Source organism: Eptesicus fuscus, chromosome 11 (genome assembly GCF_027574615.1).
Source record: "Eptesicus fuscus isolate TK198812 chromosome 11, DD_ASM_mEF_20220401, whole genome shotgun sequence".
Lineage (NCBI taxonomy): Eukaryota > Metazoa > Chordata > Mammalia > Chiroptera > Vespertilionidae > Eptesicus > Eptesicus fuscus.
In genome coordinates, this window is record NC_072483.1 from 24,439,112 (window position 1) to 24,464,387 (window position 25,276).

General features: G+C 34.3%; 1 protein-coding gene across 1 annotated transcript in view; it reads left to right on the forward strand.

Annotated features, from left to right (window-relative positions):
- The window catches only part of KYNU (kynureninase), a 110,032-nt gene that overhangs the window by 48,622 nt on the left and 36,134 nt on the right, over positions 1-25,276 (forward strand). Inside the window, exons 8-10 of the mRNA XM_008143491.3 lie at positions 1,891-2,037; positions 16,504-16,602; positions 17,387-17,460. Of these exons, the coding sequence (XP_008141713.2) occupies positions 1,891-2,037; positions 16,504-16,602; positions 17,387-17,460 (320 nt within the window). The remainder of the gene's footprint in view (positions 1-1,890; positions 2,038-16,503; positions 16,603-17,386; positions 17,461-25,276) is intronic.

Below are 25,276 nucleotides of genomic sequence, written 5' to 3' on the forward strand. Positions count from 1 at the left end.
AAGGAAATGAAAAGTTTCCACACCTGTGAGAGGATATTTTTTCCCCATAAGTAATGTATAAATAGCTAATTTCCAACAAAAAGGAATATAGCCACTAATATATCACAAATCTTGATGTTAAAAGTGACAAGTGATATGAAGACTCATGAGGTAATCATAATCTTGGAGCACTCTTTAGCATTACTAGATTAGAGCAAGTCAACATGAGAGATTTTCAACCTTTTTCACCTCGTGGAGCATACAAACTAGTTACTAAAATTCTGTGGCACACCATAAAATATACTTTTTGCTGATCTGACAAAAAAATAGGTATAATTTTGATTCATTCACATCTGATGGCTATTCTTGTGTTGGCTGTTGTCATTTTTTTTATTTGACACAAGGTCAGTGCCCCTGACTAAATAGCTGAGTGTTGCATGTTTAAAAATCCTTGCAGCACACCAGTTAAAAATTACTGCCATATCTCTATCTATCTATCTATCTATCTATCTATCTATCTATCTATCTATATTGATTTCAGAGAGGAAGGGAGAGGGAGAGATAGAAACATCAGTGATGAGAGAGAATCATCAATGGGTTGCCTTTTGCACAGACCTAGCCCACAACCCGGGCATGTGCTCTGGCCAGGAATTAAACCTTGACTTCCTGGTTCATAGGTCGACACTCAACCACTGAGCCATACCAGCCAGGCCATATCCTATCTTTAACAAATATATTTATTTGCTTAATACTGATTCTTAAAAGAAATAATAAGTATTAGTATATAGAGTACTTTCCTTACTATTTTTTGAAATTATGGTAGACAAACCATATTAGATTCCTTTAAGAAAAAGAGATTTGGATTATTATATTATTCATTTTACTTAGAAGATTTTTTTAGAATTACTGAAACCCTTTTAATATATAAAGTACACATCATTGAAGAACTCAGAGATTTCAATATCAATACTATTTTTATAGATTTCCATTTTGTAAACAAATTCTAAGCTTCTAGTAGAAACTAGAGTATGTATCATATATATACTAGTATTTTGGCTTAACATGGGATTCAGTAATTAGCAAATAGCAAGAATTATTAAAAAATAACTGAAGGAAAACTTATGAATAATGAAAATCCCTCAAATCCTTCTAATATTAATATAGTTAGTGATGTTTTCACCTCAAAATCATGTGAGATTTAGCACTGGAGAATATTTCTGAAGATTTAATAAATAGATAAAAATTGTTATGATACAATTTGATACTTTATATTTAGCTGATTTCTTTTTATTTTTTCAAGTTGTTTGCAAGACCAAATCTAAATTCATGCACAATTTTCACTAAGTAACCAATCATTGGTATTATGTGGGGAGATGTGCAGAAAATTACCTTAATAATTGAGTTTTACTGATATTTTTTCATGTTTGGGTCTTGATGTTTGGACTGCTGTGGAGGAGATTTAACACTTAAGTTAGTAGAAGATATCAGTTAGGTTATATTCAGATGAAAGATGCATAATTATTTTTATTCTACCAATAATTCACAATATTACATTGATAAGTGAATACTTATTTCTAAGAAATTTCTTTTGCTATGTAATATTTCATGGACTTGTACTTTCTGCATTTTATTGGATGGGGATAAGAAGGAAAAAATTTATAGGTATGCAAATAGCAACAATTAATTGGAAAATAAAGTAGGGTTCTGCAAAAAATTATACTTTATAAAACTTTTTACTATTTTATTATCATTATTTAAAAATCATGCTCAAATGTCTCTCTCTTGCCAAATTTTGGAAGATCTTTAATTTGAAAAATAAAATTATCTTTGACTTACTTATGGCGGGAAGGTGCTCATGGTGAATTTTAGATTGGGAAATATGAAGTGAGAAATTTATTATTGTGCCTTTAGGGGGAAGAAACCTTGAGAACAGAAGATATCCTTGAAGTAATTGAGAAGGAAGGAGACTCGATTGCAGTGATCCTGTTTAGTGGGGTGCATTATTATACTGGACAGCACTTTAATATACCCGCCATCACAAAAGCCGGACAAGCAAAGGTATGCACATCATTTGCTCCTTCTCACAGCACCCTACTGACTGCACTTCTAGTGAAATACCTTTGTGTCTATGTAAAATTATTTAAAGAGTTAAAAAAAAGAGAAAGCTTTACATATAAAAAACTTATAATCCTTTTTGCTTTAGGCATCTTCCTTTAAACCTCTTTTTATCACTTCTTTGGTCTCACCTCCTTGCTAGCATCTACTGTCCCAATGTTTACCTCTAGGCAGCGGTGATATCACCTGTACTGAGCTGCTTAGTCAACAGGAAGCAGACAGAATATTTAGGATAGTAGCTACATGCTAAGGCTGTTTGTCACACTGTAACTCATTATAAATATAATTCAGTCTTGCTTAATCCTAGGTACCTGAAAAGGAGAGGTGCAGAATAAAATTTTATCAGTAGATTGAGTTTTGCACAGTTTACATTAAGGAAGTCATTTTTATCCCTAATAATCTTAAGAAATTACACCACCTATAAGAACTTTTTCTTAAGTATTACCAAATCACACTTAAATTGTTTACCATTTTGAAATTGTGTCCTTTTATATATGCTTTTGTAAAAAAGTTATTTTAATACATGTTTGCTTTAAAAAAGAGACCAGAGAGGAGCAACACTCAACAGTTACAATATGGATTTAAAATCCTTAAATATGTCTCTTGGCCTTCTGTATGTCCTCTTTCGAAAAGTGTCTATTTAGGTCCTTTGCCCATTTCTTTTTCATTGGATTGTTTATCTTCCTTTTGTTAAGTTGTAGGAGTTCCCAATAAATTTTGGAGATTAAACCCTTATCGAAGATAACATTGGCAAATATGTTTTTCCATGCAGTGGGCTTTCTTGTTGTTTTATTGATGGTTTCTTTTGCTGTGCAGAAGCTTTTTATTTTAATGTAGTCCCATTTGTTTATTTTCTCCTTAGTTCCATTGCCCTAGGAGCTATATCAGTAAAGATATTGCTGTGACATATGTCTGCTATTTTGCTGCCTATGGCTTCTTCTAAGATTTTTATGGTTTTTCATCTTACGTTTAAGTTCTTTATCCATTTTGAGTTTATTTTTGTGTATGGTGTAAATTGGTGGTGTAGTGTCATTTTTTTGCATGTATCTGTTCAATTTCCCCAACACCATTTATTGAAGAGACTGTTTTGACTCCATTGTATGCTCTTGTCTCCTTTGTCATCTACACAATGGAATACTATGCTGCTGTAAAAAAAAGAAAGAATTCTTACCATTTGCAACAGCATGCATGGAACTGGAGAGCATCATGCTAAGAGAAATAAACCAGTCAGAGAAAGATAAATATCACATGATCTCACTCATTTGTGGAATACAATGAACCACATAAAGTGATGAACAAAAATAGGTACAGAGACAAAGAAGCATTGAACAGACTGTCAAACTTCAGTGGGAAGGCAGGGAAGGGTTGAGGGGGGGGCAGTAAGAGAACAGCCAAATGATTTATATGCATGCATATAAGCAAAACCACTGGACACAGACACTGGGTGGTGAGGGCATGTGCGGTAGGTGGGGGTGGGAGGGCTGGGGCAAGGTCAATAGGTGAAAAAGGAGACATATGTTCTACTATTTGTAATACTTTAAACAATAAAAAAAAATCTATGTAGAATAGAAAAAAATCCTTAAATAGCAGTTCTATTTGATTCGGCAATGAAGTCATGTATTTAAAAGGTGACAATCAAGTTTTGTTCTGAACATTAATAAGTCATGGAATTAATCTATGTGTGAGGTCTAGTTAATATATTAAGTTATTGAAGCTAATGAATGGAACTAATGAAAAGAAATTTAGCACCGTTATCAGCAGTCTCTAGGAACTTCCAACCATGACTTCCAACTGGTTTGATAGATAACTGTGAAAGTGGTGCATTACAAAAGATATAAAGATAATGTCTTCTTAATTTAGATAGTAAATGTTAAGCACCAAAATAAAGGGAGGCCAATAAAAATCATATTTTAAAATGTTATACCAGTAATCAGCAGTCCCCAAATCCCTCCGTATACACACACGTCTCATTAACCTTCATAGAAATGAGCACGAGACAGAGAAGAAAGACCATGGGTTTTGGAATCAATCACACAGACTGAGGTTCGTCTTGGCTACATCATTTAATTGTTATATGATTTCAAGCAAATTACTTACCTTTTCTGAGTCTCTGTTTTCAAAAGTGTTATTTTGAGATAACAAGACCCAGTTCATAAATTCAGTGTGGACATTGAAGAGGATAAAATATCTATTGGGTTGCACACCTTCTGCTGTTAAGTGATGGTCACCTCCCCCTTCATAAGTCTTCAATATGTAGTTATAGAAAGTGGCTCAGAAATTCATTTTCTTTATTTCCCATTGAAAATAAAAATGCATTTGTTTACTTAGGTGTTATATGCAATTCTCATTCTTCACTACTTTGGATGCTAAAACCATTTTTTCAGCGTTTTGCATGCTTCTGTTCACTTAAACAATATGATAAGTGCCTACCAACTGAAGTTCTCTTGGAGCTTTCAGACAAATAAAGATATGAATGAGCAGTTTCATCTAAATGTAACCACAAAGAACTGATATACTATGGGAGTTAAATGGTGACATAGCAGACTTAGATAGATCCATTATAAAATTGTTCTAACAAACATTTATGCTATACAACTCCCCACATTGTCATTGGAGGTTGAGAAAAGTTCTTTAAAATGTAGACAGACATAGCTCTCTTGGGTGGTCTATGAAGATAAAGCTGAAGGAAAGGCAGAGAGAATATTAAAGGTGTCAAGCAAGAGAGAGATAGGAAATTCTAGAAAAGGCTGTTAGGAGTGGCCAGTGAGATAAAAAAAAAAAAAAAAAGCGGAAAGTTTTCAGACATAAAGTATGGTTGGAAACAAAAATGATGTTGGATGGAGCAATAAAACAACAAGAGTATTTTGAAGTAGGAACTTTACATTTATGTAAAAGGAAAGTGACAGAAATTGTGAAGAACATATTAATTAAATAAATGCATGCATGAGAAAAAGAGAGAAATCATAAGTGGCTTGATGAGTTATTTTGAATCCTTAAAACCATCACACCTACAGCAAAAAATTTCTAGAACATTTATAGCACTCAGAATCCCCTATTGTGCCTTCTTCTAAATACTGCCTGTTACCTCTCTTCCAAAGGTACCACTCTCCTGACTTCTAACTATATACAGGGTGTCCCAAAAAATGTATACACACATGTTGAATAATTATTAATTCTAATGAGTTCAATCTGAAAAGAAAGAAACATCAATTGAGCTATCAGCTGTTTAAGTGTGTATATATTTTTGGGACACCCTGTATATTAGCTTTGTCCATCTTTGAACTTTATATAAATATATGTATATAAATATACTGTATATATATATATATATATATATACACACATAGGATGTATGGTCTAATTAGCATATTATGCTTTTATTAGTACAGATATATACACAGAATACATATATATATTTATAATATTATAATATGTATTATTTTGTGTCTGACATTTGATTACTATTACATTTGTAATATTTATTCATGTTACATGTAGCAGTAGTTTTATTTTTATTTTTATTTCAGTATATTATTACATGTATGAAATAGATCACTATTTCCAGCCTAATCGGGATAGACATTTAGGTGGTTTTTTCCCACTTGAGAACTATTAAAATAAATGCTACTCTGAGCATTCTTATAAATACACATCTCTGTTAAGTATGTAACTAGAAGGGGAATTCTCAGAACATTAGGTATGTGTATGCTCATTTTTAATCAATAATGCTAATTTTCCAAAGGGTTGTATCAATCTGGCATATACTGCCATCAGCATACATGAGAGTTTCTATTGCTCACCATTCTCACCAAAAGCAGATCTGATTAGTTTGTAATAGCAGCACATTATAATTTTTTTATGTTTTTTTTTATTAATGTATAATTGACATAAAATAACCTACTCGTTTCAGGAGTACAACATAGTGATTTTACATTTATATACATTCAAAAGTCATCCCTATGATAAGCCCAGTTATCATCTGTCACCATACAAAGTTATTATGATATTACCAGAGGTCCAGTGAACAAAATTCTTGCATGGGTAGGGTCCCTAGGCCTGACTGGTGATCAGGGCCAATTGGGGCCTCCCTTCCCCAACTGCCAGCTGCTTCATTATGCACCGCCCTCTGGTGGTCAGCACACATCATAGTGAGCAACTGAACTCCCGGTCTCCTGGTCAAACTCCTGAGGGGACACTTTGCATATTAGGCTTTTATATATATAGAAGATTGCTATATTCCTTAACCTTTATAATACACACATGACTTATTATTTTATAACTGAGTTATTGTACTTTTTAATTCCCTTCAACTATTTTACTACCCCTCAACCTCTCTCCTCACTGGTAACCACTAATGTGTTTCCTGAATCTGTGAGTCTGTTTAGATTTTGTTTATTCATTCATCTTGTTTTCTAGATTTTACATTTTAGTGAAATCATACAGTATTTGTCTTTCTCTGACTTACTTTATTTAGATTCATCCATGTCACAAATGGGAATATTTCATTCTTTTTTATGCCTGAGTAATATTAGATTATATATATGTACCACATCTTGTTTACCCATTCATCAATAAATGGAAACTTGAGTTGTTTTCATATCTTGGCTATTTTAAATAATACTTCAATGAACATAACTTATGATTTGGATTCAAATTAGTGCTTTGGATTCTTTTGGTTAAATACCCACAAGAGGAATTGCTGGATCATATGGTAGTTGCATTTTGAATTTTTCAAAAAAACTTGCTGTTTTCCATATTGGCTGTACAATTTACATTTCCACCAACGGTGTATGAAGAATCACATTTCTCTACATCCTCACCAACACTTGTTTGTTTTGATTTTTTTTTTATAACTGCAATTCTGACAGGTGATATCTCATTTTGGCAATTCCCTGATGATTAGTGATGTTGAACATGTTTTCATGTGCCTATTGGCCATCTGTTATTCTTCTTTGGAAAAAAGGCTATTCAAGACCTCTACCCATTTATTATATGTTTCTTAATCATTTAACATGTGAAAAATTGTGTTGTCATCTTTATCAGGTTTCTATCCATTTTTTGTGTGTCACTGACCAAGTTTTTGAGTGTTGTCCCCAAAGCCATTTTTCTCATATGCCCTGTGGATTTTTTTGCACAATCTTTTTTTAAGGGGGCAGGAGGGTGGAGGGGAAGATTTCATTGATTTTTTTTATAATTTCATTCCAACACCCCCTCCCCTTTGTCAACCATCAGCTTATTCTCTATATTTTGGGTCTATGTCTATTTTGATTATTCATTTATTTATTTTTTAAATTCATCTTTATTGTTGAAAGTATTACAAATGTCCCATTTTTTCCCAACATTGACCCCATCCTCCCCACTCCTGGCCCCTCCCAGGCCCTCACCGCACTATTGTCTGTGTCTATGGGTTATGCGTACATGCATACAAGTTCTTTGGTTAATTCCTCCCCACCCCTTCACCCCAGAGTTCTCAGTCTGTAGCATGTTTCCATGCCTCTGAGTCTATTTTTTCAGTTTATTTTGTTCGTTAGATTCCACATATAATATTTTGTTTTTTAGATCGCACATGTAACTGAGACCCTAGGGGATTTGTCTTTCTCTGTCTGACTTAGTTCACTTAGCGTAATACTCTCTAGATCACTGTATTGCTGCAAATGACAAGTTTCATTTTTTATCCATTTACTTATTGAGGAACAGCTAGTTTGCTTTCAGATATTAGCTATTATTAGTAATGCTTCAATGAACAGAGGTGTGCATCTTTTTGAATTAGTAATTTTGTTTTCAGAAAAATATCCAGAAGTGGAGTTGCCGGATTGTATGGCATCTCTAATTTTTAATTTTTGATATATCTCTATACTGAATTTGCAATCCCACCGACAGTGTACAATGATTCCCTTTTCTACACATTTTTCCATCATTTGTTATTTGTTGATCTATTGATAATAGTAATTCTGACAGGTGGGAGTTGATATGTCATTTTGGTTTTAACTTGCATTTCCCAGAGGGTTGTGGTGTTGAGCATTTTTTCCTATGCTCTTGGCCATTTCTATGTCCCCTTGGGAGCAGTGTCTTTTCAGGTTCTCTGCCTATTTTTAATTGGTGTGTATGTGTGTGGGGGTGTGTGTGTGTGTGTTAAGCTGTATGAATTATATATACATTGGATATTAACCCTTTATTGGAGCTATCATTTGCAAATATCTTCTCCCATTTAGTAAGTTATCTTGTTATTTTGTTGATGATTTTGGTTTGTTTTTTTGTTTGTTTTGTTTTTTTGCTGTGCAAAAACTCTTTAGTTTTATGTAATCCCATCTATTTTTGCTTTGGTTGTCCTTGTCTGAGAAGACTAGCCTCCCAAAATTATTGCTAAGAGCAATGTCAAAGAGCATGCTGCCCATGTTTTCTTCTAGGATGTTATGGATTTAGATCAAGTCTTTAATACATTTTGAATTTATTTTGTATATGAAATAAGATAGCGGTTTAGATTTATCATTTTGCACTTAGTATCCAATTTTCCCCATTCCATTTATTGAAGACACCATCTTTTCCCCATTGTATATTCTTACCTCTTTTCTCTATCCCAATAAAAGTATCATTACTATGTGATTGATAAATCATATAGTTGCTTTAAATCCACTTTATAACAGGACAGGTAGATACAAATAGATAAAGGTTAAAGGTTCTCATGCGTATGAAAAGTAGATTGCACATTGTTGGAAAGGTTGCAATCAGGCCCATATATCTCTTATTTGACCCCTTGCCTTGCATTTTCCCCACGTGATGACCATTTATGGACCAGAGTTCAAATCACTTTAGCCTTTTATGATTTTGCATACCTAAATTATCAATATTATATTTCCCTTAGCTTTCCACATAACTCATATTGCATCTTAATCAAGCCTTTGATATGTTTCCTGTCCAAATATTGTATTCTCTCCCTCTAGACCAGTGGTTCTCAACTTTTCAACTGTATTAAAGGGTCACGGCATTAAAAAGATTGAGAACCACTGCTCTAGACTTTAATAATTACCATATGTAAATATTTTCTGTTTCTCTACCCCAGGTCAACCACTACTAGTATCTGCTTCATAGGTTACAGCTTGCTCTAGATATTTGCTTTGTTTAGTTCTCTTTGTATATGCAAATATGGTATATTTAAAACTTCTATATCAAGTGCCAACAATGGAAGATCAGAAGATTGTACTCATGTCGCTCATTTGTGGAATTTAATGAACAAACTGAACTACCAAGCAAAATAGAAATGGACTCAAAGATAGAGAGCAGGCAGACAGCTCTGGTAGTGGTGGGGTATTAGAGGGGTTGGGGGCATTGAGCAAAAAAGACAAAAAGAGATAACTCATGGACATGGATAATAGTGTGGTGAGGGAGGGAGGATGGAGGGAGGGTGGAGGGAGGTGGAAGAGGGCATAGATGGGATAAATGGTAATGGAAAAATTATTAAATTAATTTTTTAAAAAAAGCTGCTAGTTTCAAATATCTTCTTAAAAAATATAAGTTTGGCAACACTGGACCAACATTCCTATAGAGTAATGAGTGGCAAGGCTGAGTCAGTGCTCTGACCATTAGATGGGACCTGATCAGTTCCAACAACTCACACCTGCACCTACTGACCTAGCCCCGAGCACAGTGACAGGGGGCATATACATTTATGTTCATGTTGCAGTATTCTTACAATAAATGGTAAAATGAAGTATTTTTTATAGACCAAGCTCTTATATTACTTGACTAACGCCTGTAAAAACATGAATGTTCATGTCTTAACCTTCATCAAAATGTTTGTGCTCGTCTGTGTCCAGGCTAAATCTATCTTTCTGTTGTAATTTTATAGCACGATGCGTAATGTATTATGTCCACCTTTGCACTGTCTTGTAATTATTTCTATGCCGATCTTAACTTTCAAATTTAGGAAGTTTATGTCAGTAGAGTGTTGAATGACTGATTGGGGATGGGCCCCACAAAATTCCTGGGTTCGTGCTTGTGCTCTGCACATTGTCGATTATCTTTAAATACAGGCCTGTTTGGTCAGTGAAAGGATGAGTGTACATAGGAAGATGAATCTCACGTTGCATAAGAATCATAATTCTGTTCCATTTAAACAGAATCAGAAAAAAATGAGGAATTACGTATAAGGGTTAACTACTATAATAATCAAAATACATTTTTGTAAATTTTGAGTTGTCTTTCAAATTCCATTTTTATTCTTTGACACATGTAGGACATGCATACTGCTTCATTAAGTGATGATATATTAAATGAACAAAATTAAGCTTGAAAATTTACCTTGAGCTATTTTTCCCATCTTGGTTATCTGAGATAAATCAAACTATATTATGTGTGAAGTCCTTGGCAGCTGGAGAAAGGCTCAAGAAGACTCAATGTTTTATTCTTCCCCTTTAGTTTTGCACTTACTGATGACAATAAATAGTCACTGTTTTTCCAATTAAAAAAAAAAAAAGAAAGCTGACAATGCTCTTGAAAGCACATCCTTAGATAGTAAAATGTTTTCACCTACAAATTATTAGCCCTGGAGGGTCTCAAAATCTTTTTTTTTCTTTCCTCTCTCAAATCCTTTACTTGCTCTCTCACCATGTAATTGTTAGCTCTGTCTCCAACTTTTTAACTGACACATTCCCCTTAAATTTTATTAGCAAAATACTCCCATGCTCCCCACCCACCTCCAATTACTCAGCTCTGGATTTGCCAGTCTCATCAATGTCTACTTTTAAAAAGCCAGGCTAAAAGGAGCAATCTAGTTTCTGCAACAGTGCTCTGTGCAAATGCGAGACAGTGAGCTAGCTCTTCACTTGGAAAGCTCAGCTCAGGCCCTGTGTATAATAGTCTACTGGTTAAAATATGTTCAGTATTTTTCTAGAGAAGGTGGAAACAACAACAAGAGAGATTTTGAACATTTTAAAATTACTATTAATTGTCCATGAAATTTTATTTTAAACGATGCTTTCTGCATAGCTTATGCAATAAAATTACAACAAAAACAAAGGACATCAAGTAATATTATTTTAACATTTAGCATCAGTTTAAATATTAGAAGATATTTATTGACAGTTGTATGATTTTATTATTTGTTCATTCCCTTACTTATTCAATGATTATTTGGGTTTATACTGTGTAAAAGTAGAAGATAATTAATTGGGAAATTGCTACAAGATATCTGTGCAAACAGATGAGAGGAGAGTTTGGCAAAGGAATCTTTCCATAGAAGTTATACTGTGATAAAAATCTGAGCTACTCAGGCAAATGAGGAAGGATAGAATACCCTGGAGACAGAGAAAAGTTTATGCAAATAGAGGGAAGGAGGTATGGAACAACCCAGACAGGAAAGCTGGAGAGGACCAGATCTTAAATGTAGTTAGGAGCCATATCAAAGAAAGCGAGTTACATTGTAAAGTTAATGGGTGGTTCTTTGAATGGATACAGGGAATCTTACAATCACATGTGTGACTTAGCAAGCTCATGGAAGGAAGGAAGGCTGGAAGTATTTGTAGTGGTTAGAAGACTAACGCAGCCCAGCTGGTGTGGCTTAGCGGTTGAGCATCGACCCAGGAAGTCTCTGGTTAGATCCCAGTCAAGGCACCTGCCAGGGTTGCAAGCTTGATCCCCAGGGTGGGCCCTGTAGGAGGCAGCCAATCAATGACTTCCTCTCTCATCGATGTTTCTATCCCTCTATCCCTCTCCCTTTCTCTCTCTCTAAATTCAATAAAAACATATTTAAAGAAGGCTACTGCAATAGTCTGAGGACTAATGATAAAGCAAGGTGGCTGAACACTCCTATGCTTCTAGGTGGTAGTATCAATACGAGTGTGAGCCCTGTGGGTAATTTTAATAAAATCTGTTAAACAAATATTTGTCTGTTTAAAAATTTACATGAAATAGGCACTCAAGTGTGGAGTTTATGTTTTCACCAATTCATATTGTTTTAATTACTCTTAGAAGTAATATAATAAAAATATTAACTAGATAGCTGTAGAGAGGTTTGGAGGAAGGATGAGTTCTTTAATTTTTATGATGCTGCCATCTAGTGAAACTTTTGTAAAATCATTTTGTGGTACTATTCAACTTTGTATCATCTGGTCTTTTAATCAAAATGGTTATATTTTAATAATTTATGTTTTATGCCATCTATGGGGAAAGAATTGTACATGCATTAAAACTATTGTAGGAGCGTGAGTGTTATTGTTGTTTTTTTTTTTAATGTGGTGCCACAGATGTGACCCCAGGGCCTTTAATAATGGGATAAAGTAGGTGGAGTTTCATCATTTCCTCATTGTGCCTATTCTTTATAAATAATTGATAATAAAGTGCTGAGTTTTCTGATCCTTGAGGTTTCCAAGAAAATTAAGTTGTAAAATCATATCTATGAAAAGTTGAGTTGTAAAAAATGTAAGTCTGCAAACCCAGGTTTTGATAAACTCTAAATTTTGATAGAAATTAATTGTATTTCTTTTCTATCACTCCTAAATCTTATGTTAACATGGAGCATCTGTTGTATTTTTATGATATGTGTTGCTTCTTTTTTTGTGAGAAACAAAGCCCAAATACACCTCCCCCCTAAATTAGTTATATTTTAACAGTAAAATCTTTTTCTGAGATGCAAGTTTTGTCCACATTATAATGAGCAAGGCTTCTAATTAACTGATTCTTCAATATATTGAGTGTTGTTTTTAATAGAAACTATGCTCTAGGGAAACGGTCAGAAAACTTTTTCTGTAACAGGTGGGATAGTAAATAGTTTAGAATTTGTCAGCCTTATAGTCTGTTTCAACTACTCAATTCACCTGCAAGAGCAGCCATAGACAATATTTAAACAAATGAGAGGGTTAACTTTATCTATTAAGAACAGGTCATGGCCTAACTGGTTTGGCTCAGTGGATAGAGCGTCAACCTTCGGACTGAAGGATCCCAGGTTCAATTCCGGTCAAGGGCATATACCTTGGTTGCGGGCACATCCCCAGTGGGAGGTATGCAGGAGGAAGCTGATTGATGTTTCTCCCTCATCGATGTTTCTAACTCTTTATCCCTCTCCCTTCCTCTCTGTAAAAAATCAATAAAATATATTTTTTTAAAAAGCACAAAAAAAAACCCAACAGATCATAGTGTGCATCCTCTCCTCTAGAGAAAGTACCCATAATAGCAGTTTGGGTTTATTTATTCTTAAGAGGTCTTAGAACAATCTAAAATTGGCCCCTCTGCAATAATTTCCTTTAAAAACCTCAATTGATAGATGTTTCTTCAAAGTGGCAGAAAATTTAGGGTTTTGAGAATGTAGTATTATATATGCATATAGTAAACAATAGAAGAACTGAGAGGTAAAACATTTCTGCAAAGTGAATTATCACCCTCCCCCCATTTTATGATCAGTTGTTGTTGTTATTTTTAAATTAATGTTCAGGTACAAAACTGTCTTAATGTGGAATGAATCACTGTATTCTCTAAGTAAAACTTATGCTGATATGCAGAAAGCTAAGTGGTTTAGATGGTTGGCCATTAAATTAGAAAGTTACTACTTACTAGTTTGGAAGATATAAATTCACTAATCCAGGTTTTCCTTTTGGAAGTATTTGTTTCTAAAACACTGAATTCTACTAGGCAGACATACAAAACACTTGAAGCCATACAAGTAAATAAGTCAGAATAGACTCAGTTAATAAGCACCTGCTAAAGATTTGAGTCATTGTAAAGGAAGAACAAAGCATAGAGTAAAAACCATTATTTTATGGGCTGTGTGTGGGGGAACAAAATACCCTCTACCATCAAGGTTCTTCTAGCTGGATTAATAATCAAATAGACATGAGACAGATTAGCAAGAGAAAACCAAATTTAATACATACATATGTACGGGACCCCCGCTTACATGAGAGATACATGCAGAGTTGGCTTAGAGATAGAAAGGGAACATGGGTATATAAGACATCCTGGTCTAGGGATGAGGTAATGCACCTGGGAAGTGTCAAAGGATCATTGCAGGATGACAAGAAGAACGGATGTTTAGTAAATAGAAGTTTGCCCTGCCCTTCAGATAAGCCAAAGGAAGTTATCTCTGATAATCTCTTATTATGGCCAAGGTCCCTAATTCAAGTTGTTTTTTAGGTAGTTAAAGGGAGGGGCAGAGTTTCTCTTGAGCCTGCCGCTAAAGTTGCCTCAAAGTCATCTGCACACCTCTGAGGCAGATCTTGGGATGACTGGCTCTCAGCCCCCACGGTCACCTTTGTGTCAGCTGATTGGGGCAGGACTTGGCTTTAGGAATCCTGCCAAGTCTCAGCTGAGCTCATGCAGATATCTCTAGCTAAATAAAGGAGAGTGGGGAGACCAGCAGAACCAAGCTGAGCTCATTAAGATCGATTCTGATCAACATGTTTTCATCTTCCACCTGGGCCAGCAGGTTGGCCAAGCTAGTCCTTCTCACAGAGATAGCAGAGGGCAAGAGAGAGCAAGCCTAACCGCTCAAGTGCTTTAAGGATTCTACTTGTATTACATGTGCTAACATTCCACTGGTCAAAACAACTCACCTGGCAGATCCAAGTTGCAGAGAACTGAACCCCACCCGCAGTGGAAGGAACTGAAAAATCACATGGCAAAGGACAAGAAGGCACAAAGAATTGGAACTGTTAAGGCAATTTACCACAACATGTAAACACTTGAACTGATTAAATTACATGTGGGCATGATGTGGGATTAAGTGATAAACTAAAAACGTCCATTGATGTCTTCAGTTTAGTAGGATACACTACAGCAATAGTTCTCCAAAAGGGTTTTTTATGCTATGTTTACATCTCTTTATATTTATTGTATTTATAATTAAAACAATTTTAAAATATATTTATTTATTTTTAAATTTACTTTAGAATAGCAATAACAAACCCATTACATATTAACATAAATTATATCTGGTTAAGGAAAAAAAAACCCGAGTTTCTGAAATAAGCAAAAAAAAATGTTTTACATTTGGCAAATTCCTTTACTATTTGGTTTAATAGAAGACAGCTTTTTTTGTGTGTGTAATTTGCTTCTGCATTCAATTTTTGTTTTTTCTTTGTAAAGAATAAGAAGAAAATCGTTCCTCGTGCAGACATATAGTCAGAAAAAGCAGAAGTTGTTTAATTGTGAATATTTTTTGATACTGCAGCCGAATTTGACAAGTGCGAACTTCTTGGGAGTTGTAGTGCAGAACACGAAACAAAATTACTGAACTGTCTGTACTTTGTTATTGTGAAATCCATTGGTTGATTTTGCCTTTTGATGGACCATTTATCCATGATATGTAACATCAAGATTGGTCATTTGGTTCACTGAGCTATGAATATTTTCACTGAGCTATGGATATTTGCCAATTACTTACATATTTCAGTATATATTATTTTAAAATTATATATCACTATTAAGCTCAGGAGAAATAACTTTAAATACGGGGAAGGGGTTATATTCATAGAAGTGAATATAAGTTTTTTAAAATTTTAATTTCTCTTAGAAACTACTTTAAAAAAAGTAGAAACAAATACTGTGAGTTGTTTTCCTTGAATTGACAGACGCATACAATTTCTACTATTGTCCATCAGTTTCTTTTCCATGGGTGGGGAGTGAGGTTCTTCATCAAGTAAAAGTGTCTTGTTCAGATTGCAACTCAAATAAACACATGCGTGCATTACTTTGAGACAACCATCTACTTCAGAATGTGGTCAAATATTTTGCATACTTCCCACATTAAACCTTCAAATATGAAAATTTAGGTTTTGAGATTTAATACAAATTCATCATTTTTACAGATTTATCAAGGATATTTTAAAGTAGAATGACCTCTCTCCCCCACCCTGTAACTGGATGGCTTTGATATGCAGTGACAACCCCTACAGTTTGGGGCCCCTGCCTTGATTTATGCTAAGGTGCCAGCAGTTTTGCCCATCACTGCTTTTGCATCATCATTGCAAATATCAGCACAGTGGAGAAGGCAAAGAATGTCTTGCTATTATGAAAATTGTTCTGACCTAAAAGTGTTTTGGGAATGCCCAGGATTTTGTGATTCACTCTTAGTGAGCCACTGCACCAAAGGATGAACCAAATTTCTGTTATATTAGCTTGTCAAAGATTTTCTTTCTTTTTTTTTTTTCACCTGAGAACAATCTCTCATTGGTCCTTTTGATTTAAAAAAAAAAATTCTGTATTGTTTAAAGTATTACATATGTCTCCTTTTTCCCAGCCGTTCCCACCCACCAGCACATGCCCTCACCCCCCTACTGTTTGTGTCCATGGGTTATGCTTATATGCATGCATACAAGTCCTTTGGTTGATCTCTTTATCAAAGATTTTCTTAAAGATATGTGTACTAACTATTTCTAATCATTAAGCAAATTTAAACCTTGTTATTATGTTCTCCTCCAGGGTTGTTTTGTTGGCTTTGATCTTGCACATGCAGTTGGAAATGTTGAACTCCACTTACATGACTGGGGAGTTGACTTTGCCTGCTGGTGCTCCTATAAGGTACAAACTAGTTAATATATTTACATCCTTTTATTCCCCACTAACATTAACCTAATAAAAACACTGGAAAATTGACCAGTTTTAGCTATTTGAATTACTTTTCTCCATTTTATTAGTATATTTTCTGATTTTAGTTAATTATAGAATCATCCAATCTTACAGTATGATAATTAAATTCTGGTGTTTTCAACTACTAGAGAGTACTTATTCCTTCAATTCCCTGGCTGCTATAAAAAATCAGGAGATTATGGGAAAAATAACAACACTTCACACTTAAAAATTAATTCAAATTAATTGAGTTTTTAGTGTTGGTGGGGTTTTTTGTAATATGTTGTGAAATTTCTACTTGTGTAAGATAATTCTTATGGAATAAAGTTGCATTTGATATTTGAAGACAATTTAATAGACAGGGAGCATAGAAATGAAACCAATTTTAATCTAGGTGTTTTTAAAATACACTTTTATTATTACTTAAATATTTTGTGACAAAATAATTGAAACTAATGAGCTTTGAAATTAGATTGACTTCAGTGGAACTGTTATCTATTAGTTGGGGCAAAAAAGTAATAGCTATTTATTCTCGTTTAACACTTCCATGTCTTATTTGTTTTTCTTTGAACAAGGTGACCCAAAATTCATTTTATTATGAATGTACAAATAATCACACATATTGAACTGGTCAAAAGTTGGTTTCTTAACAACAACAACAACAACAAAAATTGCATTGTTTATCTTTGTCATATATTCAGATAAACCCATACAATTTAATTTATTTTCAATCCAGTATTTAAATTCAGGAGCTGGAGGTCTCGCTGGTGCCTTTGTCCATGAGAAGCATGCCCATACAATTAAACCTGCGTGAGTACCATCTTTAGATTCTTCTTTGGTGATAAATACATTAATTTGCATTGATAATATGTTAAATTTACATAAATTCTTTAAGATGCTATCCATTAAGAATCTGGATTGATTATAATCATTTGACTACTGTATTAACCATGATGTGCTTTATCAGAAATAAATGCTTCCCAAAGAGCTCAATTGGTTGAACAAGAAATGTAATCACAAAAAGGGAACTTCAGTGCTAACGGTGAGTCACTGTAATCATGTAGAGCAGATGGTTTAATGCAAAGAGACTGCTTAATCTTTTTTCCAAAAATTAGACTTCAGAAAAGTTCTGATTTCTCACATCGAAGAATAAATCAAAGGCAACAAGAGATGTGCAAAATAGAGCCTTAAATGTGGTATTTTATTACTAAAATCACATCTACCTCTAAAGCTAGAAACATAATATGATGATCTTGTAAGGAATGTCTTCTGTCCTAAAAGATTTTATCACCCATGAAAAATGAAGAAGCTGAGCACTAGACAACAGACTGCCGACATAAAAATCAGCGCTTTTTAAAAAATTTTTATATAAACTTACTTCATTTTTTAGAGCAAGTGTAAATGCAAATGTAATACACCAACACATAGACAAGTTTTTATTTGACTAAGGAATTCACAGTGTTTCTTTTACTTTTATCTGGTATAGAGATGAATAAATAATATTTTTGGAGACAAAAAAAACCCACACCTTTCACAGTTGTATCAGAGTATATGTGATAAGGAGACTGGCTCTAGTAACATAAGTAATACAATAATATTTGACTAGTTTTCTAAATCTTCCCAGCCACTGGCTGAGTGGTATAATCTTTTCAAGAATTGAAGTTGAATTAGTAATAAAGGTTGGAGCACCTCATATTTCTGAGGTTCTATGTATATGAATCCTAGGAATTTAAGATAATTTTCTATAGGTCATTTAATCATGTATAAATTTCTTCAAGATTTTAAAGTTTTAAAATTAAATAGAGTTTCTCTAGACAGGTATTTTTCAGGCAGACTTCTTCTTCTAATGATTGTCAGTACATTAGATTTCTCCCCATGTCCCAAATTCTCTGAAAAGAATATAAACCATATATTATAAGAATATCATCCTATATAATAAAAGGCTAATATGCAAATCGACCAAACGGTAGAACAACCAGTTGCTATGATGCACACTGACCACCAGGGATCAGACGTTTAATGTAGGAGCTGCCCTCTGGTGGTCAGTGTGCTCCCACAGGGGGAGTGCTGAGCACAGCAGCAGTAGCGGGAACCTTTCCTGCCTCCGCGGCAGCGCTAAAGAATATCCGACTGATGGCAGGAAGTGGGCCTAAGCCATCAGTCAGACATCCCCCAAGGGCTCCCGGACTGCAAGAGGGCACAGGCCGGGCTGAGGGACACCCCCCATCCGAGTGCACGATTTTCATGCTCAGGGCCTCTAGTGCATATTATTAAAACCCTCTTTTCAATTTTAGCAGACCTCATGGATAACATTTTATCTAGCATACTTCTTTTCTGGTATATAATATATTGCTGGCTTTTGTGTAAAGATCCATCACTCTGAACACTTTCTACTCTCCATTTTTTTAATTGTAATAGAGGATCTGACATATTATATAATCCCAAAGAGCAAGCAGGTGAGAGTGGCAGGGTGTGTGTGTAATAATTAGTCTACACAATTCTATAGAATGCAAGTGTTAACAGTTAAGCTCTGGGCTTACAACATTAGTCTATTACACTTGAGACTTCTTCACCATTATTTGCCCTTTATGGATGAGGAGCAGAAGAGGGTGAAGGGGTTGTAGTATGCTCACATGTGCCTCAAGTTGTAGAATCCCAACATTCTCTAAATGCTGTAATGGCAAAGTCCATGTTCCCAGGAGAAAGACCGTACTAGGCAGGCCAGAGTCATATGCTAGTTTGACCACTTGCTGGTCCATGACCTGCAGAATGGTCCTTGACATTCTGTTCTAGCCTCAAACTAAAGCCTTAAACTAAAGTCAGTGTCAGCATCTACCTCAAATCACTGTGAGAATTAAATGGGATGATGCATGTAAAGCACTAAGCACAGGCACTTAAGCATTGTATGTGACCCACACATGTAGGCTAAGAACTTGCATTTTTAACTTGTAGACTTTTGTGTAGCAAAGATCAGTTCTCTCAAGCACAAAACATAACCCCAAGCATCACGTTTTCTGACCTTTAGGACATTATACAGTTTTGTGCCTAAAACCACATTCATTTCCGCAGGTCTTTGACAGCCTCACGGTGTAAGTTTCTATTCCTTGATTCTCTCTTGTATCTTACTTGTTTCCTCAGTAATTAATGAGTTGAATGAGATATTTATGTGTACTCATTTTATATTTGTATGAGAGTCATGCTTTTAACTTTTTTGAAAATTATACTTTATTAACTATCGTTGCATTTCAACTCTTTGGCATTGGAAACTGACAAGACCCAAATCAGGCTTGACTCACAAAGCCCGCCTTACAGAAAATCCTAGTTGTTGTTTATTTGAGTGTTAAAGCTTTTTTGATGTGCTGTCAGAATGGCTAATTCCAGTGGTACCAACTTATACCCTATAGGGAATGTAACGAATACTGCTGTTGCAAATTTTGTTGCTTAAGAAAGGGTGACATCTAGTGGCTAAATATATTATTTCAAATAAGTAGTATTCAAATAACATTTATTTTCCTGGTTGAATCTTTCAATCCTTATCAAGTATTTAATATATATATATATATATATAATTTTTCTTTTACTTGGCTATATATTTATAGTACAATAATTGTGTAGTCAAAGCCAAAGGTAGTACAAGATGAAGGTGGAAATTAGTGAGAGGTATTCTAGGTTGCATGGTTAAACGGCATGCACACGTGTTCATCACGGCTGGGCAAGAAGGGCATTGTGGCCCACCTGGTGTAGAGAGTGGATCTCAGGATATGTAACCCTGCACTGTAAAAGTGTAATGTTCAGTATATAATTTTGAAATATCTTTTAAATGATGTTTCCACTAACAACTGGTAAATTACATCTCTACCAAGGTATTGCACTTCCTTTTTTGTTTTTGTTTAAATAGGCATGTTGGCCATTGTTCAAAACCAATGGCCTAAGACCTTTTCCAAGAACATTTTGCCAATAAAGAGAATGAATAGAGGTCAGAGTCAATCCCCTGCATTAAGCATCATAACTCAAGCTGTTAGTCTCAACTAGAATTTGGCCTTTTCCTAGTTTATCATCCCTTTTTCTCATTCCAGTGTCACATGCTAACCCTTGTATGTAGCTAAGAATTATACTAAATTAAGACTACTCATGAGTAAATAGCATCTTGTTCTTTTTTTCCTTGAGGGCTGACATCTATTTAGTCTATAAAGTTATTAATTATTGTTCTGAGATATGAAGGAGGATACTTTCAATTATAAAAATTTGACAATAAAAATGTATCACTAAAAAAGTGCCTAAATACCTTTGAAATTGTCTTTTTACCTTGATAAATGTTGTGTTTTCTGGTACACTTTAGATCAATACTGACCCTTTTGATTTTAGTGACTTCAAATATTCCTGAATTCCATAAAGATATTATTCTGTAAGTGTCCATAGTCTGCAATTCAAGATCCTACCATCTTCCCCCCACCTTTTTATTTTTATTTATTTATTTTAACATTTTTATTGATTTCAGAGAGAAAGGGAGAGGGAGAGAAAGATAGAAATATCAATGATGAGAGAGGATCATTGATTGGCTGCCTCCTGCACGCCACTACTAGGGATCTAGCCCACAATCTGGGCATGTGCCCTGATCAGGAATCGAACCATGACCTCCTGGTTCCTGGGTCAACTCTCAACCACTGACACACTGGCGAGCTCCCCTCATCCCCGCACCGCACCCTTCTTTTTAGAGAGACTCTAGCATGAATATAGGAATGGATCATATGAGCTATTAAGATTCCTTCTATCATTTACTTTTTTGCCCTGTCCAATGACATCACATATACCAAAGAACTGCTGTTCCTCACTTTTCATGCTGGTGTAACAAACTTTCCAATGTTCCCATGTACTAATTAGATCTCTTGAGATGCTCATTTCTCCTGGAATTTTCAAAAAGCTTTCTGAGTGCCCAAGAATGGGGCCTAATGACAATTTTGATGAAAATGCTAGAATTTCAAACCATGCCAACACATTTCCATAATCATCTAGAGGTGTTTGATTGAAGGCTTTAAATAGAGATGACATTTTTCAAACTTCATTAAGAGCTTGAGTCATCTCCTTTATTGTAATAAGCAATTTGCAGGTTAAAAAGGCCCAGCCAAATCATCTGGCTGACTTCAGTGTGTGGCTAGGGCAAATCTTAGAACTCAGAAAGGTAGTTTAGTATTATTATCATTTGGCAATTTGAAGAAGAAAAAAAGGCACAGCAAACAACATTCAGAAAAGCATAAGATAATATAAAAGTAAGCATCAAAATTTTAGCAAAAAGATTTAATAAGAGATAAGCGTATGCCATGCTTGGCCCAACTTTACAATTAAGGTTACATGGTGAGAACATCTAAAGCAACTTTATTCGGGGCAATGCTCACTTGATGTATTTGATTCCACATACTTCTCCAGGCAATGCTGTAGAGTGCCATGGCCCCAAACTTATCTATAATTTAAACCTTGTTTTGAATTCTCAGGAATCCTTTCTGACTTACTAATGATCACATCCTTGTCTGGTATCTGCATAAGTACTCCTTGTTAAAGAGAGAACAAAGCAGTGTAGGTGGCAGTAGCAAGGTGTGTGAATTCACAAGACACCCAGCCAGATACTTTCAATTGGGATAGGCCTATATCAGGAAATTCTGAAGTGACAGTTTTCACAATCTCTAGTTGAAATATGACACAGACTTCTCAAGGCATTTGTTCTACCTATTTAGCCTATGATGGAGTTAGGTGTTCATTATTATCATTGAGTACTTCTCAGCCACAAATTTTTAATCTTTCAGCCATGTTAGATATACTTGGCAATCTCCTGTGTCATTGATGTTTACCTCCCACAGCCCTAAGCTTCCAACGTACCATTTTCTCTTGCTTCTGTTCCAATGTGTGTGATTAATCTTCTATATTTTACAAGGATTCTCTAAATGCCTCTACCCATGCTCGTCTTGCCGAAGAACATATCATCCACAGTCATGATTTCAACAATAAACATTTGTAGAGGACACCAATGTCCATTTCTAGTTTTACCACTTGCTTACTCTTTAACCTTTTTTTTCATATGGTTGTAAATTGCTAGAGTTCCTGGTTAACAAGGCATTACTCCAGTCCCCAAAGATACATGGTAATACAGGAAAGCAAAGATTGTCATGATAGGAAATATTCACTAATGAAATACGCACTTAAAAAATTAGCTCTTACTTGACACCTTTCTTCGGTTAGTATCAGCATCTATCTCTATGGATTACTATAAAAAATGCTTGGTTTCTTGCTGATTATAGAATGTTATTAATACTAGATAACACAATGACAACATAATGAAACGGATTGTAAAGTAAAATATTTCAAGATATTCAGGATTTCATGATGCAAGTGATACTATAAAGAATTGCTGAATCACAAAATCATGAACAATGAGAATCTGGCAGAGTGAGAACCATTAACAGATGAAATAGAGGAAATTAGACACGGTACTTCAAAAATAAATGACTTGACATCAGGGATTAAGAGGAAACGATGAATGCTTCAAAAATTTTTGTAGAAATCATCGTTTTTACTGTCATGCTGAAAAAGTTAAATGTAATAAAAAGAGCTTATATTTTGCTATCATTATATTTGTGAGAATATAATAATAGTAAAAATCAAATATCAAAACTAGATTTATTATTTATTCTTTTTAATAACTAACACATTATAATTTTAATCTATGTTATTATCAAAATTATAAGTTTAAAATTTTATATAATGTTAAACTATTTTTTTTAATTATTCTTTTAAAAAATTTATTTATTTGAGAGAGAGAAACATCAATCTGTGGTTCTACTTATTTATGCATTCATTGGTTGATTCTTGTATATGCCTGGATGGAGGATCAAACCTGCAACCGTGGTGTATTGGGATGGCACTCTAACCAACTGGGATACCCAGCCAGGGCCTAGACGCTTTTTCAAGAGCATCTCAATCAAATATTTGATTTTTTTATCCATTAATTACTATAAAACTATGGTTACTGGTTTACATTTGATTTATTTTAAATTGATTTTTTTCTAATATTTTATTTGTCATCAAATAATGAGGACCTACAATATATCTATATAACTTTCTAATCTCAGGAATGAAACATGGTGAAACCCCCATTTTACCTTGGTCCAATAAAAGGTGATCTTTTCTAAGGTGATCACTGCTTTATCATGTAAGGAAAATAATCCTGAGTGAATTAAGATGTATCAAATATAAGAAACAAATATTTTTATAAAATTTTTTTTCATAGATGCAAATACATATAGGATGTTGCTTATGATTTTAACATCTTACACTCTATTTGGCGATATACTATTTCAATAGTTAAATAAATTATTTAAATAATAGGTAACACAAAGTTAGACATATGCCACAGAAAACATTTTAATAAATGCTAGGTGAACTCTCAGACACTGCCGTGAGAGCAGTAGACGGACAGGTAACTCTCAGAGCTGCTTCGGAAAATCTTGAGCATGGCAGTAGGGAGACTTACAGATACTAATCCCTTGCAAATTGGAATGCAATGTTAACTAAGTGAATAAATTTACTTTGTAACTCTGAAAGCTGAAATTATTGTCTATGAGAGATATTTCCCTTGATTAGTTTCATAAATTTAAGAAAGTATAAAGAAGATTTACTTAAATGACATTTCTTTTTTCTTTATGTTAATCCTCACTTGAGGATATTTTTTTTTCCATTGACTTTTAGAAAGAGTAGAAGAGAAAGGGAGAGACAGTGAGAGAGAAACATCGATGTGAGAAAAACACATCAACTGGTTGTCTCCCACACATGCCCCTACCAGGGATGGAGATTGAGCCTGCAACAGAGGTACAAGCCCTTGACCTGAATAAAACCCAGGACCTTTCAGTCCAAGGGCCAATGCTCTATTCTCTGAGCCAAATCAGCTAGGGCTTAAATGACATTTCTTAAAGGGATATGTCAAGTGATCTTTTCCTTTTTATACTCTTCACTAAAATTTTTATGGAATCTGAGTTATTGACTTAACTTGTAACAGTCTGCCTTTTATAAAAAAATTTCTCTTTATCTCCTTTCTACAATATTTTAAAATTATAAATAGTGGTAAAATTGATTTTGCTTCATGCTCTCACTTAGTTTCAAAGCCACACTCATGGAGTGGGTTATACCTGTCATAACATCTAGTCCCCAGATTCTCACTATAAGGATTCTAAAAGAAGACAAGTTAATTGGAGAAAACACATCTATAGAATCATGACATATAACCTACACCTATTTTCATTTGGAAACCATTGTAGATCAATATTCTAAAAGGATCCTTCATATTCTTGGCATGAAAATTTTTACTATGAAAAATTGTCCAGATAATTGTCACATTTGATGAATTTAAGCTGTGATCATAAAAATAAAGTTTATGCACTAAAGAGTGATCAGAGTTAAAAAATATAGCAAATAATCTGAGTTTTTCAACTCAAGAGATAAAGTGGCTTTTAAGAGAAAGTTGAAATAGTAATTATCAGTATAAAAAGATAAAACCACAGTTGCTTAAAAATCACTACTCTTAGAAAATGATGACATAATTATTAATTTGGGAAAGTTGAATTCTTTGAAACCTCAAAAT